This window comes from Fundulus heteroclitus, chromosome 18 (assembly GCF_011125445.2).
Source record: "Fundulus heteroclitus isolate FHET01 chromosome 18, MU-UCD_Fhet_4.1, whole genome shotgun sequence".
Lineage (NCBI taxonomy): Eukaryota > Metazoa > Chordata > Actinopteri > Cyprinodontiformes > Fundulidae > Fundulus > Fundulus heteroclitus.
The window spans coordinates 25,386,635-25,405,194 of NC_046378.1; the positions used below are offsets into that span (position 1 = coordinate 25,386,635).

An 18,560-nucleotide genomic window follows, 5' to 3' on the forward strand; every position below is an offset into this window, starting at 1 on the left:
TTCATACCAGATGTGTCATGCCCTCATAGGGGATTGCCCTTACAGGGTATTTGTGGGCCAAATGAAACATCATTGGTGATGTAATGTAGCATATAAATGTATGCACTCTTGCATGGACAATATAAGCATGTGCTAAAGGAGGAGGGGAGTAATGGAGGCTTTGTTTCACACATGTTTACTCTTGACTCTCCTTTTCATATATCTGGCCTCATCTATTGCTTCTCCTTGTAGTTTACAGAAAAGATTTCATCTTAATGAAATGCACAAGCCAGGTGAAGTGGTCCTTGGTGGGCTGTTTGAGGTCCACTACACTTCTCTATTTCCTGAAATCACATATTCCTCAGAGCCAGAACAACCAACCTGTGAAGGGTGAGTATATTATACGAGAAATTAACACTTCTGTGTAAACTGTATTGTCTGTTCAGGGCTTATAAAAATCATTATTCGGTAAAGTACCAATGCATATCTTTAAGCCATTTTACATTTGAAGTTCTGTAATAAATGTAAGATGACTTGGTTTCATTCATTCAGTGTTATTTTTAACATATTTTGTTTTAGCTTTGATACTTTAGGTTTTAGGGATGCCATGACTATGGCATTTACTATTGAAGAGATCAACAAGAACCCAAATCTGCTGCCAAATGTGACCCTGGGATACAGTCTTTATGATAACTGTGGTGCACTTGTTATTGGGTTTAGAGGGGCCTTGTCTCTGGCCAGTGGTCAGGAAGAGAGGTTTTCACTTCAGGAGAACTGCTCAGGGGCTCCTCCAATCCTTGCGATTGTTGGTGATTCCTATTCAACATTTTCAATAGCTATTGCCAATGTGCTAGGTTTATTCAAAATACCAATTGTAAGTTTGCTTTGTCTTTAGTTACACCTCAATTTTTCTCCATTTTTTTATGTAAAATGTTCTGAGAAATGTTTGTGTTTCTTGGATGAAATCCTTTACTTTTATTTGTGCTTAATAGGTAAGTTATTTTGCCACATGTTCATGTCTGAGTGATCGTCAGCAATTTCCATCCTTCTTCAGGACAATCCCAAGCGATGCTTTCCAGGTAAGATACAGCTTAATATTCCCATTCAAAACATCTCATGATTTAGGCATGACAAAAAGCATGTCGATTCATAGCTGATTCCATAATTTAATTTATCTAACTCTTAAAAATCTGTAATTGAAATATATTTTGAAAAAATATAGACACCATATTTCTAATGATTGAATTTACACATATGGTGCAACTTCATACAGTTCTCTAAACAATCATTGACAGGCTGAAGAAAGATTTGTAAAAGACATTGAAATTATTTCATTATATATCACAGTGGCATATTTCACACTGACAATGTGAGGAAAAGCTCACCTTTAATTTGAGAACATTTATTCATTGGGGGAAAATACCACATTAGGAAATATTTGTATTAATAAAATCAATGGTTTCACACCTAGTAGCACCCCAGATATTTCCAAATAGAACAAATCTAGATAAAGCATTGTATCATGTCCTGTGTTTAAGTCATCAGTAAGCCATGGACTTTCTGTTAGCCTGAGGTGTTAATATGACATCAAACAGAAGGCAACTATTGTTGCCTATTCCTCAAAATGGGAAAGACTGGATAATAAAACACTAAAGTCTTGATCTTCATAAGCCAGTTAACAGCTCCTGAAGAATTGCTATTAGAATAGCTATTTAACTATACTTGCCAACATCTACAGATGAAACAAAAATGAAAAAAACTTAAATAAACTTAGACTGTGACAAACAAGGCTGGAGAAGGACTAAAGTTTGTCTTGCCATCACATACAATGAGGAAGCTAAACTTCAGCAGAGAGTTACATGTATAAGTCACCAAGTCTTCATGATAAACTTCTAGCAAGACTTCTGCATTTTTTTTACCACTGTACAAGTCTTCTAACACCATTTGTTCTCACCTATGGTGAACATGTTTGCACAGGTAAACGCTGTGATTCAAATTCTTAAACACTTTGGCTGGACATGGGTGGGCCTGCTGGTTACCGACGATGATTATGGATTCTATGTGGCCCAGGCTTTTCAATCGGCCCTGTCAAAGAACGGTGGAGCTTGTCTGGCATATGTAGAGGTTTTGCCGTGGGATAGCAAACCAGTTGAACTAAAAAGAATTGTAACCTTGATAAAGGTATCAAAAGCTCGAGTCGTCATCGTGTTTGCCCATGAGATTCATACGTTTAGGCTAATAGAAGAGGTAAGAATCAAATAAACAATGCACTGACTGCTAAATATGTTTGTACGTACATACACAAGCACACACACACACACACACACACACACACACACACACACATATATATATATATATATATATATATATATATATATATATATATATATATATATATATATATATATATATGAAGGTTCCAGTTATGAAATTAATTCAATTCAATTCAATTTTATTTATATAGCGTCAATTCATGAAACATGTCATCTCAAGGCAAGCAAATTCAATCAGATTATACAGATGGGTCAAAAAAAAATTCCTATCTAAGGGAACCCAGTTGGTTGCATCAAGTCTTGACAAGCAGCATTCACTCCTTCTGAAGAAGTGTAGAGCTACATGGAGAGTCGTCTGCATTGTCCATGGCTTTGCAGCATGGACTGAGCAAGCATGAAGTGAAAGTGTTTTTTTACTCTGTATATAACTCCTGATGTTCAAATACTGTGACAAGTTTAAACACAGATCATTGTTCTGTTTGTTCTCTCATTTTTACTTTTCTTTATGTAAATAAAGATATGCTGTAATAATTCAACAGTACACAAGCAGGCATTAATGAGATGCCTGCTTCAATAAGTTATACCAATTTTTTTGACAGTCTCAAAATGTGTTTTTGTTGTTGTGTTTTACATAATACCCAGGTAGTACAGCAAAATGTCACAGGCCGACAATGGATTGCAAGTGAAGCGTGGGCATCGGCAGCTGTGCTTCAGATTCCTCGCTTCATCCCTTATCTTGGCGGCACACTTGGCATTGCCATCCGTAGAGGGGAAATCCCAGGGCTCAGAGACTACCTCTTAAAAATCCATCCTGATGAAAATGACAACTATGAAACTAATCTGGTAAAATTAAGAGGATTTTTATATAAATGGTAAATGATATGGTATATGAAAAAAAAATCCTAATTCGTTAATATTGATTTTTTGGTGTGTTTCAGGTGAGACAGTTTTGGGAGCACACTTTTCAGTGTAAATTCAATCAAGCAGATTTGGAAGAAGATAGGAAACCTGTATGCACTGGGGATGAAGATATTGAACAAGTTGAGACTGAGCTTTTGGATGTCTCCAACCTTAGACCTGAATATAATGTTTACAAAGCAGTGTATGCTTTGGCTTATGCTCTTGATGAAATGCTGCAGTGTGAGCCAGGCAAAGGACCTTTTGTTGAACAGACCTGTGCTGCTCTGCAAAGTCTAGAACCGTGGCAGGTGTGATTTCCAATTACACTATGGATAACAGACTTTGTGCTAAGAACAATGGATGTAGTATGAAGGAACAACAAATTTAGATTTTAAAAAGTCGCTTTAAGTTTGTCATTTTCCTCATCCATTTGTAGCTTTTGCACTATTTACAGAAAGTCAATTTCACCACCCCATTTGGCGATGAAGTGTCTTTTGATGAAAATGGTGATGCCCTGCCTATATATGATGTAATGAACTGGATGTGGCTCCCTGATGGAGGGACAGAAATTCAGAATGTAGGTGAAGTGAAGAAGTCTACCTTCAGAGGGGAAGAGCTCATACTGTATGAAAACAAAATCTTCTGGAACTTTGAGTCAAAACAGGTTACATCTTCTGAGCAGATAGCCTCTTGAATGGTTTTCTAAATATCATTGTTTGCTAATGAGGAGTGACAGATTACATTTCCCACCTTTAGCCACCCCAGTCGGTATGCAGTGAAAACTGTCCTCCGGGTACACGAATGGCGAGAAAAAAGGGGCAGCCTGTTTGCTGCTTTGACTGCGTTCCCTGTTCTGACGGAAAGATCAGCAATGAATCCAGTAAGTGTTTAAAAATCATTGTTTTACATTACATATATAAGATAATGTGCAAAAAAAAAATTTTCCTCTTATTCAGATGCTAGGGAGTGCTTCAGTTGTCCAGAGGATTTCTGGTCCAGCCCCCAGCGTGATCATTGTCTTCCTAAAGAAACAGAGTTTCTCTCCTATCAGGAACCTCTTGGCATCTGTTTAACAACCACCTCACTGCTGGGAACATTCATCTGTGCCGTTGTTTTGGGGATCTTCATCTATCACCGTAGAACACCTGTAGTTCGAGCCAACAATTCAGAGCTTAGCTTCCTGCTCCTAGTGTCACTGAAACTGTGCTTCCTGTGTTCGCTGCTGTTTATTGGACAACCCAGGCTGTGGACATGTCAGCTGAGACACGCAGCATTTGGGATCAGTTTTGTGCTTTGTGTCTCGTGCATCCTGGTTAAAACCATGGTGGTTCTGGCTGTTTTCAAGGCTTCTAAACCAGGAGGGGGAGCCAGTCTCAAGTGGTTTGGGCCAACACAGCAAAGAGGAACAGTCTTTGCTCTCACTTGCGTTCAGGCAGCGGTCTGCACTGTGTGGATCGTCTCTGCTTCACCGATGCCACAAAAAAACACACAATACCACAATGACAAAATAGTTTATGAGTGTGATGTTGGTTCAGTATTTGGATTTGCTGTTCTACTTAGCTATATTGGCGTGCTAGCTTTCATAAGCTTTATGTTGGCATTTTTAGCACGAAATCTTCCAGACAACTTTAATGAGGCCAAATTCATCACTTTCAGCATGCTTATCTTCTGTGCTGTGTGGGTGGCTTTTGTTCCTGCCTATATCAACTCTCCAGGAAAATATGCAGATGCAGTGGAGGTGTTTGCCATCCTGGCCTCTAGCTTTGGCCTTTTGGTGGCGCTGTTTGGGCCAAAATGTTACATAATTCTGCTCAAACCAGAGAGAAATACCAAAAAAGCTATCATGGGTCGTGCAACCACAAAATCCTAAAGTCTTTTTTTTAATCAAAAATCTTTTATGCCAAACAATCAAAACTGTTGAAATTAGACCGTGCAGTTGTTTTTCTTTTTAGGTATTTGATTTTTCGCCACAGTTTTTTTTTTCTCCTGAATTTGTTTCTGTTTTTTTCCACTTTTAGTTAAAATGATTTTTAGTTGCTCTGTAGTATTTGAACAAATAAAGAGGTATGAAAAATCCTTGTTGAGTTCATCTCTTCCTGAAGTTACATCCGCTAAATGGAAATAAAACATTTAAACATGTAATTAAAATAACTAACTGTTTAAACTAAGTCCATGCAAGTAGTTATGTAAGAAATTGGTTTCATGGGGAAAAAAAATTAACAATCAGTCAATGATTTGATTGAATTGAATTTGTAAAGTGCCTTGAGATGACGTGTTGTAAATTTGCACTATATAAATAACACGGAATGGACTGAAAAACACAGCCAGATATGGTTTCGCAAGTTAGGAAAAAAAAAACAACTATACTGAGTGATAGTATTTTTACTTGACTGGTAAAACAAATGGATTAAATGGATTTTTAGATTCTGCGAAAAATCATACAGGAGCACGAGTTTGAAGGAGCAGACAGAGCAAAGGTGCCAAAAAGCATGATCCTCAAGTGTCAGTCTGATATGGGAAATATTTTGTTCAACAGATTTTTATTTGGATAATATAATGTTGAGGATGGTGCACAAAAAGATTGCAAGCATTGAATAAGTTTAGAAGGCCCATGCAGGATTTCCTTTTCATGATCATTTTACACATTGCTCAGGTGAAAGTTGAGAGTTGTAAGACATGCCTTTTTAACTGCCTAATCCCAACTGCTTGTTCATTAAACGGATGTGTGTGTGTGTGTATTGTAGAACTATGATCTGAAAGAGGCCTTCCTGTTCCTTATTAGGCATTAGTGGTACACATACACCACCTTGCCTGTGTGGAGGTTTGAGGTTAATTTGAGACTTTTGAGACTTTTATGAGAGATTGGTCATGCTGGCTTTCTTTTTTTTAAATTACCTCATCTGTGTAACATTTAGACACAAGCAGTTTCAAAATGTATTGCATTCCTAATCGGGGTTAGGCCATAGTACTACCTTATGCAAGTTACAAAGGAGTGTCCAAATGAGGCTAGCACAACAAAATAAAAGCCAGGATTTTATGACATAAGAGAGAGTAATAGATATTTAAAAGTGCCATTATATGAAGGACAAAACATGCATGCATGTAAAATAGATGAAAAAGATGTTTGCAATTTGTTGGAGGTTTTCCTTTGTTTTCCTAAACTTGTATTCATAAAAATAATACAGTAGCTCACAATAAAATATCCGTACCTCTTTTACCATTGATCACATTAAAACCACAAACTTTAACTTATTTTATTGGGATTTTATTTGATAAACCAACACCTTGCAGGAAAATATAATTAATTGTATGAAAACTATGGCAGGCATTTTTATTCAGCCTTCTGTCCTCTGAAAATTATTAAACAAAGCCCAGCACAACCAATTCCCTTCAACACTCACTGAATTAGTAAATTCACTCCACCTGTGTGAAATTTAATCTAAACCAGCTGGTCTGCCAAGGTCTCTCAGGTATGTTAGAGAACATTAGTGTACAGCAGCATGTAGACCCAGCAACACTGTAGAAATATCAGGAATAAAGCTGTGTAGATTTATTAGGTTATGAAACAACAACTCAAGTTTTAAATATTTCTATCTTCAATACATATTCTGAAGATTGAAATATATGGCACAACTACAAGCCTGTCCAATGTTAAAAAAAATATCAGCCTAAACTGACAGAATAAGTAAGGAGAGCAGTATTTAGAAAGAAAATGTCAGGAGGCCCAAAGTTACTGCAGAAGCTATAAAACTCCTCAACGCAGGTCAAAATCTGTTCACAGGACAACTGTTACAGACCACAACCCATATAAAGGGCACAGCAAATATGAGGAAGACAGTTCTCTTGTCAGATGAGATCAGTGTTAACTTTTTGGCCTTGATACAAAATGTTATGCGAGGCAAAAAAGCTTACAATCTTATCCTGAACACACCATCCCCACAAGACAACATTGTGTGGGAAGGATTTTCTATAGCAGGATCTGAAATGCTGGTCAAGGTTGACAGGAAGGAAAATATAAGAGCTGAATACAAGAAACAGAAAAACCTGCTAGATGCTTAAAAAGTTCAGGACATTTTTTTTTCAACTGACAGTTTGAGGTAAGACTTTTTAGGGGGAATCTATGTTAGCAGACACTCTAATAGAGCGTGGGCTGGTTTGCAAATAAGAGTTGGCAAATAAAAAAAATCTCTAGACGTGCAAAGCTAGTAGAGAGATATAAAAGACTAGTAGTTGCAATTGCAGGGGATGATTTAGCAAAGTATTGACTTAGAATAGAATAGAATAGAACAGAAATACCTTTTCAGGTGTGACAATGACAAAAACACATAGACAGAACACACCAGACTTTAAACTTAAATTTTAAAGCAGAGGAGAAAGAACTTAAATATAAATGCATGATGCAAATTAGATTTTTATTTGTAAAATATTTGCAAGGCATCCTTTTCCTTTCACTTCACAATTATGCCCTTCTTTGTATTGGTCTCTACCAGATGCAATTCCAATTAAATACATCAAAGTTGGTGGCTTCAGTGTGACACAATGTGAAAATATTCAAGGTGTAGGAATACTTTTGTAAGACCGTATACTGATAAATTAACCCCTGTCCTTGCCAAAGCAATGACATATATTAACTGAAAAGAATAATGAAACGTGTGTCAGCAAGAAAAAATAAGTCTTAGTCCAAAGTAGAGCCAAATTTTCTCATCTGAAAAAGAAATAAACTTCAGAAAACCTTGGCACAGTAGATGGTGGATAAACATTTTAGTTTCTTTGAGTTTAGAATATATGATACACAAATGTAATCATCTTAGATCATAGGTTTTATGATGCGTCTGCACTCACACTGACTGATACAGTGCAATTTTCACACTATTTTTGAGATATGTTATGTCCTGCCCCTTCCTTCCTCATTGGTGCTGGGAAACTTAAACATTGTAGGGAATCATGCAAAACAGAATACACCGCCTGACATATAAAATGAAGTAACTGAACTAAGAAGCAAAAGATGGTAAAGAATGAGGACAATAATGGGGGCTTTTCTGAACATATATCCACTCTTGAGTGTCTACTTTCTTTTCATATACTATGTGAGCTTCTCTCTTCCTTCGACATGTAACTTAAGGAGACAGTTTTATTTAAACAAGATGCACAAGTCTGGTGATGTGGTTCTAGGTGGATTGTTTGAGGTCCATTACACTTCTGTCTTTCCCGAACTGACTTTTAAATCAGAGCCACAACAGCCCATCTGCAAAGGGTGAGTATCACACAAATGCTAAACATTAAAAGCAGTGATGCTAAAATAGGAATAAACTCTCTTGTGAAAAGCTTCTAAAATGTATCAGTAAAAAAAAAAAACTAAGATGTGAATTTGCAACTAGTAACTAATTTTATCATTAATATTTGGCTGCAAATTGATGCATTGTGTTTTAAACCTGATGGTCTTTGTGTTAGCTTTGACACTTTAGGCTTCAGGCATGCAATGACCATGGCTTTTGCTGTGGATGAGATCAACAAGAATTCCAACATTCTTCCAAACTTGACCTTGGGATACAGCCTTTACGATAACTGCGGCGCACTTGTGATTGGATTTAGTGGCGCCTTATCTCTGGCCAGTGGCCAGCAGCAGCAGTTTCTGCTGCGGGAGAACTGTTCTGGAAGCCCACCTGTTCTGGGGATCATTGGTGATCACTATTCAACTTTTTCTATTGCCATTGCCAATGTGCTAGGTTTATACAAGATGCCTATTGTGAGTTTTACTATGCTTTTTTTTTTTGTATTATTATCACATTTTTATAATAGTGCAAAGTTGTCAACCTGTTTAAAGTTAGTTAAATAGTTTCTGTCTTCCATTAAAATGGCCTGTTTTTTTTCCTTAGGTGAGTTATTTTGCTACATGTTCCTGCCTTAGTGATCAGCAGCGCTTTCCCACCTTCTTTAGAACAATCCCAAGCGATGCTTTCCAGGTGAAACATACTCCTCCTTTGAGAGCCTATTTTTGTCTCAGACAACAGAAAGAAAGAAAATAACTCCCACCAAAAGACACCTCTTTTTTATGTTAGCAACAAAATGATTTCTGAACTGCATACATGATAAATGTGAGGAAATATAAATGTTAGACTATGTTCACAAAGTCTAAACACTAATATCTTAATTCCTATACCTTCCTCTAGGTGCGTGCCATAATTCATATTCTAAAACACTTTGGTTGGACATGGGTTGGCCTGTTGGTCAGTGATGATGACTACGGACTTCACGTGGCACAGTCCTTCCAGTCTGACCTGGCTGAATCTCGTGAAACCTGCCTAGCCTACCTCGAGGTTTTGCCTTGGGACAGTGACCCAGGTGAACTCAAGAGGATTGTAAACTTGATAAAGACATCAACAGCTCGTGTTGTCATCGTGTTTGCACATGAAATTCACATGATTCAACTGATGGAGGAGGTTAGAAATCAAGTGCAACATAAATTTAAAATCCACTCATCTGACTTATGGCTATGTGCTGCATGAAAAGTATTTCCTTACTATGAAATAAATATTGCAACTATTAGATTACCTGTACTTGCCCTTTTGAAGAGGAGGCTAAAAACACTTTGTGGTTTCATAGAAACACGTTTTCCTCCTGAATCAGTAGAGTTATACACTTCTGTCTCTGAAATTATATGGGCTGATTTAAAAATGGAAGTTTCTAATGATGCACATTTAATATTGTCAGGTGGCACAGCAGAATGTAACTGGTCGCCAGTGGATTGCCAGTGAAACCTGGACAACAGCGGCCATTCTCCAGACACAAGAACTCACACCATACTTAAGCGGAACACTGGGTATCGCCATACGGCGTGGAGAAATACCAGGGCTTATTGACTTTCTATTAAAAATACGCCCGGACACAAATGACAGCAATGGAAATAACTTGGTTCGATTCTAGTTTTGAAAATTTGTCTACCATAAATGAGACATTAAATTAATATAATGGTGAAAGCATATCTTTTTTTAAATATCTTTGAATGTGGTCCAGGTGAAGCAGTTCTGGGAGCATACATTTAAGTGCAAATTCAACCCAGCAGATAGGGAAGATATGGAATCTGTATGCACTGGTGATGAAAACGTTGAACTGGCGGAGACAGAATTTTTGGATGTTTCTAACCTCAGACCTGAGTACAATGTTTACAAGGCTGTTTACGCTCTGGCTTATGCCCTTGATGACATGCTGCAGTGCGAGCCAGGCAAAGGACCTTTTACAGGACATAGCTGTGCCCGTTTGGATTCTCTGGAGCCATGGCAGGTGTGATCATCTATCTTTACACATTTCTAACACAGCTGCTTTGTTTGCATGTAAAATATTTCAGTAAACACACATCTAATGATGGCAGTAGTCCCTTTTGATAAGGGGAATATGGCTCACCACCCAGGGTGGAATTTTATCAGGGAGTAGCACAAAAACATGGGAAAAAACAGTTGCCTGTCATTTGCACCCGAAATGAGTTTTGGATTGTTAATTTGTATATCCAGTCTAAGGGGAGTGGTTATCCCCTGTGTTGTCTACAGTATAAGGGAAACTTTATCGTACAGAAGTGTGGCTAAAAGATATCACTGGTTGACAGTAAAGTTTTTTTTCCATATTGAGCTAAAGTAAAATGATATTTGGCTGTTTTAATTTGGTTAACAATTGACCATCTCTAGTTCAAAATCCAAAATAACTTTAAGACATTTGTTTACACTTGTAACAGATTATTGAAACTCTAGCTTGCAAAAGAGAACAATGGTATTTCTTTGGGTTTTTTTTTCTGAAAATGTAGCCACAATTTCTCAGCAGCTGGGGTCTGCTCAGGTGATCCCTATATAGTTTTCCAGAAAGACAATGTCTCATATTATGTCCTGCTGGGTAAAATGTGTTTCTACCTATTTTGCTAGATTCTATTTAACTGATTATTAAAGAGAAGCAAAAGGCACTTGAAGTTTATCTGAATTGATACTGTATATGTTTTCATATTAGGTTCTATTTGATTAAAATTTCTTAATTTAATTGACAAGCCTAATTTTTGGATAATTTACAGACGTCCCTGTGCCATATATTGCTTCAACTCCCATTGCACCTTTAATTTAAAAAATCTGAAACTGTTTTAATCAACAAATTGCTCTCTATTTTGACATTTTAAGTATAATGTACAAAATAGGTATATAGAAATATTTTTCTTAAAAATTATATTTACCTCTTCAACAAAGTTGCTGTTTTAGGTCTGTACTGCTTAAGGCTCCCTCTTTTGAAACATTGTGTGTGCTCTCGTTTAACCATAGGTGTGCACAGCCAGTTTTTTACTGTTTGTCGTGCAACAGATTACTCACTAGATCAATATAATATTACTTTGTTGCATGGAGATCTGCAAGAAAGAGGTAGGGATATAATGTAGGTGTAGTTTCAGTGACAGTGATTATGTTCCTTAAGGATGTCATTTTGTAATTGCCTAATTTATCAAATGCAAATAGAAAGCCATGTGTTGTCTGGATAAGGGGTTCCCAAAGTTGGGGTTTAGATCCTGCTGGGCATCATGAATCAGCAACTGTGGGGCCTTAAGGTCTTCTTGAGAGGTCAAAGTAAATGACCAACAATCCTAGTAATACTATGAATCTTATGGGAGATTAAAAAATGACTTGTAAATAGATAAGGAATAGACTGACAATAGGTTATGTTTTACTGTCTTTGGTTAACTACCATATTTTTGTACTTAGCTGGTGGTTGTGGTCAGAAGTCGCCACTGTTTTCTGGGGGTTAAAAAGTTTGGAAATCATTTTTTAAGGTCATTTAATTTCCTGTTTAAATAGAAATGTATTTAATGTTAAGCTATTGATAATGTTTTGTCAAGGCTGTGTCAGTCATTAGTCACATTGTCTTTTCTGCATTTGTAGCTTTTACACTATTTGCAAAAGGTCAACTTCTCCACTGCATTCGGTGATCAAGTCTCATTTGATGAGAACGGGGATGCCCTACCAATATATGATGTCATGAATTGGTTGCAGCTGCCGGATGGAAAAGTTAAAATTCAAAATGTTGGTGAAGTGAAAAAGTCCGACTCGGGAGATGAAGTACTCACACTAGATGAGGACAAAATCTTCTGGAATACAGATTCAAAGAAGGTATTTTTATTTGTTTATTTTATTATTGGTAGTTTTTTGTTTTTGTTTTTTGCTTTTTTGCAAAGCTCTTTTATCCTGAACATAGATAAAGCAATACAAACATCTGGATTTTCCTCTTTCAATTTCACAGCCAATCCGTTCAGTTTGCAGTGAAAGTTGTCCTCCAGGCACTCGCAAGGCAATAGAAAGGAGACAACCTGAATGCTGCTTCAGCTGTATCTCCTGTTCGGAGGGAAAAATTAGTAATAAGACCAGTAGGTGTTAATACTTTTTATGTATTTTATCAATTTATTATATATACAGTATATACAGTATCAATTTGTTAAGTGAAACACATTATAGAGACTGTTTTCAAGCCTTTATTGCTTTTAATTATGATGCTTTTATGCTTGCATTTAATAAAAACATGACATTTAAGATTTGATTGTTACATTATACCAATACGAAGTATTTCAATATGTGATAAAAAGAATGTTACAACCTACCTAAATGTTGGTATTTTCTTAAGGTACTATTACTGTCTTCTAATATGTTCAATTTGAATGTACTTCCCTGTGTTGTTCTTTTTGTCAGACTCCTTGGAGTGCTTCAGTTGTCCAGAGGATTTCTGGTCCAGCCCCCAGCGAGATCAGTGTATACTTAAGAAAACAGAGTTCCTCTCCTATCAGGAACCTCTGGGGATCTGTTTAACAACCACCTCACTGCTGGGCACGTTCATCTGTGCCGTTGTTTTGGGGATCTTCATCTATCACCGCAGAACACCTGTAGTTCGAGCCAACAATTCAGAACTCAGTTTCCTGCTCCTAGTGTCACTGAAACTGTGCTTCCTGTGTTCGCTGCTGTTTATTGGACAACCCAGGCTGTGGACATGCCAGCTGAGACATGCAGCATTTGGGATCAGCTTTGTGCTTTGTGTCTCATGCATCCTGGTGAAAACCATGGTGGTTCTGGCTGTGTTCAAAGCCTCTAAGGCAGGAGGTGGAGCCAATCTTAAGTGGTTTGGAGCTATGCAGCAGAGAGGAACAGTGTTATTCCTTACTTGCATTCAAGCAGCCATATGCGTTGCATGGCTTGTCTCATCATCACCCACTCCTTATAAAAATATGCAATACCACAATGACAAAATAGTTTATGAGTGTGCAGTTGGGTCCACTGTTGCTTTTGCTGTGTTACTAGGATATATAGGTATATTAGCTATTGTAAGCTTTTTCTTGGCATTTTTGGCAAGGAATCTGCCCAACAACTTCAACGAGGCCAAACTCATTACCTTCAGCATGCTGATCTTCTGTGCTGTATGGGTGGCTTTTGTTCCCGCATATATTAACTCCCCAGGAAAGTATGCTGATGCAGTGGAAGTATTTGCCATCCTAGCATCAAGCTTTGGTCTCCTGTTAGCACTGTTTGGACCTAAATGTTATCTAATATTGCTCAAACCAGACAGGAATACAAAGAAAGCTATCATAGGTCGACACACCAAATCATGACCTTTGCCGATTCATCCAAAGTCACTTTGTTTTTGTTGTTTGTTTTTTCACATTTGTTAATAACCATGCAGGAGCAATAAAGAGATGTCTTAAATGTTATTTAAAATAACACACTGCTAAACCTCTTTGTAATTGACTCTCATGGGTCATCAAATCTTTTCGGTTGCTATATGGAGACTGCTTCTGCAAACATTTGTAAAAGAATTAGTCAAATGAGGAGCTCAGGAAATTCCAGTGTGGTACCATGGTAGAATACTAATAGTGCAATAGGTACAGTCATGGATTTTCCCCTACCAAATATTCCTTAATCAACTGTTGAGGTATTTTAACAAAGTGGAAGTGGTTTGAAACAAGACTTACACACTGAATTTGACCACAAAGCTGCAGAATACATAAAATCACAGACTTACTGCAAGCTTTGCACAAAGCGATATAAAGCATACTGCTACTGGGTTCTATAGAATTTTAGAAACTGCGGCTCAGTGTGTACAGTAGTTGTCCCGAAATCTGAAACTTTGTCTTAAATTTCAGCTTTCTCCTGGCGCATGTCGATGTGCACCTGGGCAAGGAACTTGACCCCAAGTTGCCTAAAGATCTGCGTATCAATGTATAAATGTGACTCCGATTGAATGAATGTGGCTCTAGTATGAAGTGTTTTGAGTGGTAGTGTGAAAAAAGTGCTTGATAAAGCCAAAACCTAAATCATTCAGCCCATTGTGAAATGATATATAGAAGATATATAATTAGGCAGTCTGTCACGTCAGATGTCCATTCACACTAAGCCTGGTACTGGTTCTGCTGGAGGTTTTCCTCCATGTTAAAGGGGAGTTTTCCTTTCCACCGTTGCTTCATGCTTGCTCAGTATGAGGGATTGCTGCAAAGCCATTGACAATGCAGACGACTGTCCCTGTGGCTCTACGCTCTTTCCGGAGGAGTGAATGCTGTTTGTCAATCGTTGCAATCAGCTGGGTTTCCTTAGATAGCAAACTTTTTGACCAATCTGTCTGGATGATATGATTGATTTTGACTTTGTAAAGTGCCTTGAGATGACGTGTGTTGTGAATTGTCGCTATATAAATAAAATTTAATTAATCTCTAAAGAAGCTGTTTAAACCTCTACCAACTCCTCAGAACAACCACTTGACCAGAAATATTGCATACCAAGGTAGCCCCATGATGATTTAATACAACATAACTGTGCTTTATATGGAGCCTGTTGAGAAACATTGAGGGAGGAAAATAAATCCCTCTTGACACAAGTTATGGATGGATTTGCTCCCGCTGTTCCTTTTGCACAGGCAAATTGCTTTGCACCAGGGTTTAGGATCAACTTTGCATAGGCTAATTAGTTTGCACGTGTTTTAAAACACACAGACCTTTTGGAGATCAGGCCCATAGTTTCTCCTGTCTAAGAGCTAACCACAGGGATTTCCTTCTTTTACCCATTTGGTAATGTACCAACAATAACACAGGATTAAATGGTTAAATCTGTTTGGCAAAGGCAACTGCATGTCAAACTCAAACTCAGAGATCATAAATGGTTTATTGTGAACTGCTGTAGCAGGCAAAATGATGTGTGCTGTATTTTCCAGACTTATCTAGAATAACCTGGAGCCTGCCATGGTCAGGTATATTATAATTTTAGCCACTCAATTTAGTAAAATTACTGATGTTATGCACGTGTATACTAATGGTGTTCTCTACTGACCCTCAGATAGACTAGCAACTTGTCCAGGGTATATCTTGTCTTTTGTTTATTAATTTATTAGATATCAGACATAACCCACTCCACCTAGCCCATGCACAGGATTAAGCAAATATAAAAAAACAGATTGATGTTCTAAGATAGTCACAATGTCCAATTTTAAATATCTGGAAAATGTATTGATTTTATGTCACAGAAATGTACTTTCCAACAGCCTTAACAATAAATCTTGACAGATTGATAGCTTTATTACTGATGTCATGTAAAGTTACCATTATCAAAGTCTGTCTCCAATGCTTTATGCTTCCATTTTCATGGTTTGCTGCTGCCATCTAGAGGACAGTTTAACAGTTTAACTTAACAGATGTGTGACAGTGAATAGAATACTATTCACTCGTTTACTTATTTCAGTGTATGTGAATCTTTTTCACAGACACACACCAATTTTTAGAATTATATTTGGGTCACAACAGTCTTTCTGGTGCATAGACCTAAGGGGTCTGCAATTATTTCATCAGAGATTTTGTATGATAGAGTTTTCATGTCTTACTGAGGAACTATATTTATAAATTTATGTCATGTTTAAATGAGTCAAGAAATTTAAAAGTAAGAGGTTAGGCTATTGTTACACATAATGACACAAGGTATATATCAAGCTTGTATAAATATAGGAACAAGTGTTTGTATATTTTGTGATAGTTTGATCTACTTGAAGATTGATGTTTGGAAACACTAATGAACATAACTCAAGTCCAAAAAGTAGTAATACAAGTTATTGTCCCACTTCACACAGTTAAGCAAAGCACTTCACACTTCAAGAGTTGGTCTGTAATGCTTTATGCATAACCACACAGTAACAGTGCAGAAATAAAGACTGTTTACACTCATGTCCTTTGAGGCCGGTCCTTTTTTTATGTGTCCTGCCTGGCAGTGTAGCATTAAGAATTGCTTTCTAAATGCCAAAGAGAGCCAAACAGATTTTACATTCACAAGTGGAGTGTTACTTCTCTGGCCATAGTGCTCCACTAGATTTATATATCCATAAAGCTTTATTCTATTTTATTCTAGGACTATTTCATGTTAAAGGAACACAAAAATGGGAAGTTAGAAGAGAAAAAAATAATAGAAAAAGATGAAACTACATACTAAAAGGGAGAAAAGGTAAAAAAGAGGAGAGAAAAAGGAGAGAGAAAGATAACATCCCCGGAGTCTGCTTTTACTCGAAGAGAGAACAGCAAAATAAACCAATAAATGTACAAACAATAAATGCCTTGATACCATCACTGAAAAATACACATAATTATTTAATATGGGATGTATAAAGTGACAGCTAGAGCTATTGATAGGGGTTTTCTGTATGGAAGTGAATCTGTAAGCACCTCATTCCAAGCACCTGTAGGTGTTTGTGTGAGTGGACTTTTATACGTAAGGTTTATCCATAAGAAAAATGCTCAATAGTGGTTGTGAGGAGCCAAAAGCCGGCCCCCCCGGAGCGCAGAGGCAGACATTGGGAAAACCAGAACCCCAGATGTCCGAAAATGACATCCAGAGCAAAGGTGCCAAGAGGGACCAACACAGGATAGCTACCTCCCCCATCCCAGGGGACAGCAGAGAGGAGCCCCTGGAAACCCCCAACAGCGACAGTGCCGAAGCACCCGGGAACTGCAGCCACGAGCCTGCGGGTTTCCGCTGGCAGCCAGCTATGCCGGAGTGGATCCAGCCATGGGCTGAAAGACCCGAGGCCAAGAGGCAGCCTGTCCCCTGCAGGGCCCCTACAGAGCCACGGGGCCCAGGCCCCATGAAGCAGCCGCATTGAGTGGGTCAGCACACACCCAAGCACCCAGCCCCACACACCTAGAATCACCAACACACCAGCAGGTCAAGGTGCCAGCCAACGGAGGAGAGCATGATAGGGGGATGGGCTACACACTTAGTGGAGACCTGAGATGTTCCAAGAGAGAGGGCAGTACAAACCCAACATGACAAAAAGACAAACAGAAAACCAGGTATGCAGTCACATTCACACCTTAGTGCCCCCACATGCATACACTCTTACCGACACACCAAAAGAAAACAAAGGGGGGATGCAGTACACACACTTGCACTCACCACATTATCCTATAGTCCCAGATCCATGCACCAGACGCCCAGTGGGGTATCCAGACCCGAAGAGGTCTGGGGCCAGGTATGGTGGCCGCGCCTGTAAACCAAGCTACTGGAAGGCTAAGGCTGGTACCGATATGGTGTTCAGTACCACCATGTCGTCTAAGGAAGAGTGCACTGGCCCAGATTGGAGGCTGGTTCTGATTTAGACTCCAAATGATGTGTGCTGTTATGATATGAATTAAGGTTGGCTGCAGAGAGAGCATAGACCAACACAACTGATGGAAATAGGTGTCAATTAAGAAAAGAAAAGCTGGAGAAGCTTACAAGGGCCACCACCATCTAAAGAGATATAAAAATTAATAAAATGTGTGTGTTTATACATCATATATGGAATATATATATATATATATATATATATATATATATATATATATATATATATATATATATATATATATATATATATATATACATATATTCCATTTACAAGAAAACTACTTTGAAAACTGGTATTTTCCAATATTCCAACAATGAACTATGGGAAAAAAATCACATTTGCCAAAGTTTTGACATAAATAAAAATCCCTTCATAATTCATGTGAATATCTCCATATATTGCACATTTCCAAAATAACAATGACATTAACACATGGTGTGCTCTAACATCCAAAGTTGTAAGAGTTGTTTAAATACCATATTTCACACATAACGATTTTATGTGGACGCAAACTCAGTTTAAATTGAATTACGTCAAAAGTCCAGCCCACTCTCCTTCCTCTACCCTTATTGGTGGTATGCCAATAAAGAGAAAACACTTAAAGTCAATAAAAGGGAGGGTGAGAAAATAAAAAATAAAAATCTAACAGCTGGGTTTAGGGATAGGGACATAAAGGTAATGTGGCCCTTTAAAGATAAAAGCTTGGTCTTGATGCTGTTGCACTCTTTATGTCTTCGCTGCACCAGTCCGGCTCCTCAGCTG

The 18,560-nt window shown here is 37.8% G+C and overlaps 2 protein-coding genes across 9 annotated transcripts; both read left to right on the plus strand.

Moving 5' to 3' along the window:
* Positions 1-253: 253 nt before the first annotated feature.
* On the plus strand, positions 254-5,114 carry LOC105920868 (extracellular calcium-sensing receptor-like). Its single transcript, XM_036149933.1, has 9 exons — positions 254-369; positions 559-853; positions 972-1,058; positions 1,957-2,226; positions 2,898-3,098; positions 3,194-3,463; positions 3,592-3,819; positions 3,912-4,035; positions 4,139-5,114. The coding sequence occupies exons 1-9, from the start codon at positions 260-262 to the stop codon at positions 5,023-5,025; spliced, it is 2,472 nt and encodes an 823-aa protein (XP_036005826.1). The 5' UTR covers positions 254-259; the 3' UTR covers positions 5,026-5,114.
* A 1,959-nt stretch (positions 5,115-7,073) lies between these two features.
* Positions 7,074-13,829, plus strand: LOC105920881 (extracellular calcium-sensing receptor-like). 8 transcript variants are annotated; one of them, XM_021312897.2, is made up of 10 exons: positions 7,074-7,252; positions 8,278-8,409; positions 8,607-8,901; positions 9,032-9,118; positions 9,326-9,595; positions 9,867-10,067; positions 10,170-10,436; positions 12,059-12,286; positions 12,417-12,540; positions 12,860-13,829. In XM_021312897.2, the coding sequence occupies exons 2-10, from the start codon at positions 8,300-8,302 to the stop codon at positions 13,768-13,770; spliced, it is 2,493 nt and encodes an 830-aa protein (XP_021168572.2). In that variant the 5' UTR covers positions 7,074-7,252; positions 8,278-8,299; the 3' UTR covers positions 13,771-13,829. The 8 variants fall into 8 exon arrangements, with proteins under 8 accessions (XP_021168572.2, XP_021168571.2, XP_012711980.3 ...); XM_021312896.2 differs by having other exon boundaries at positions 8,328-8,409; XM_012856526.3 differs by lacking the exon at positions 7,074-7,252 and having other exon boundaries at positions 8,058-8,409.
* The last annotated feature ends 4,731 nt before the right edge of the window (positions 13,830-18,560 follow it).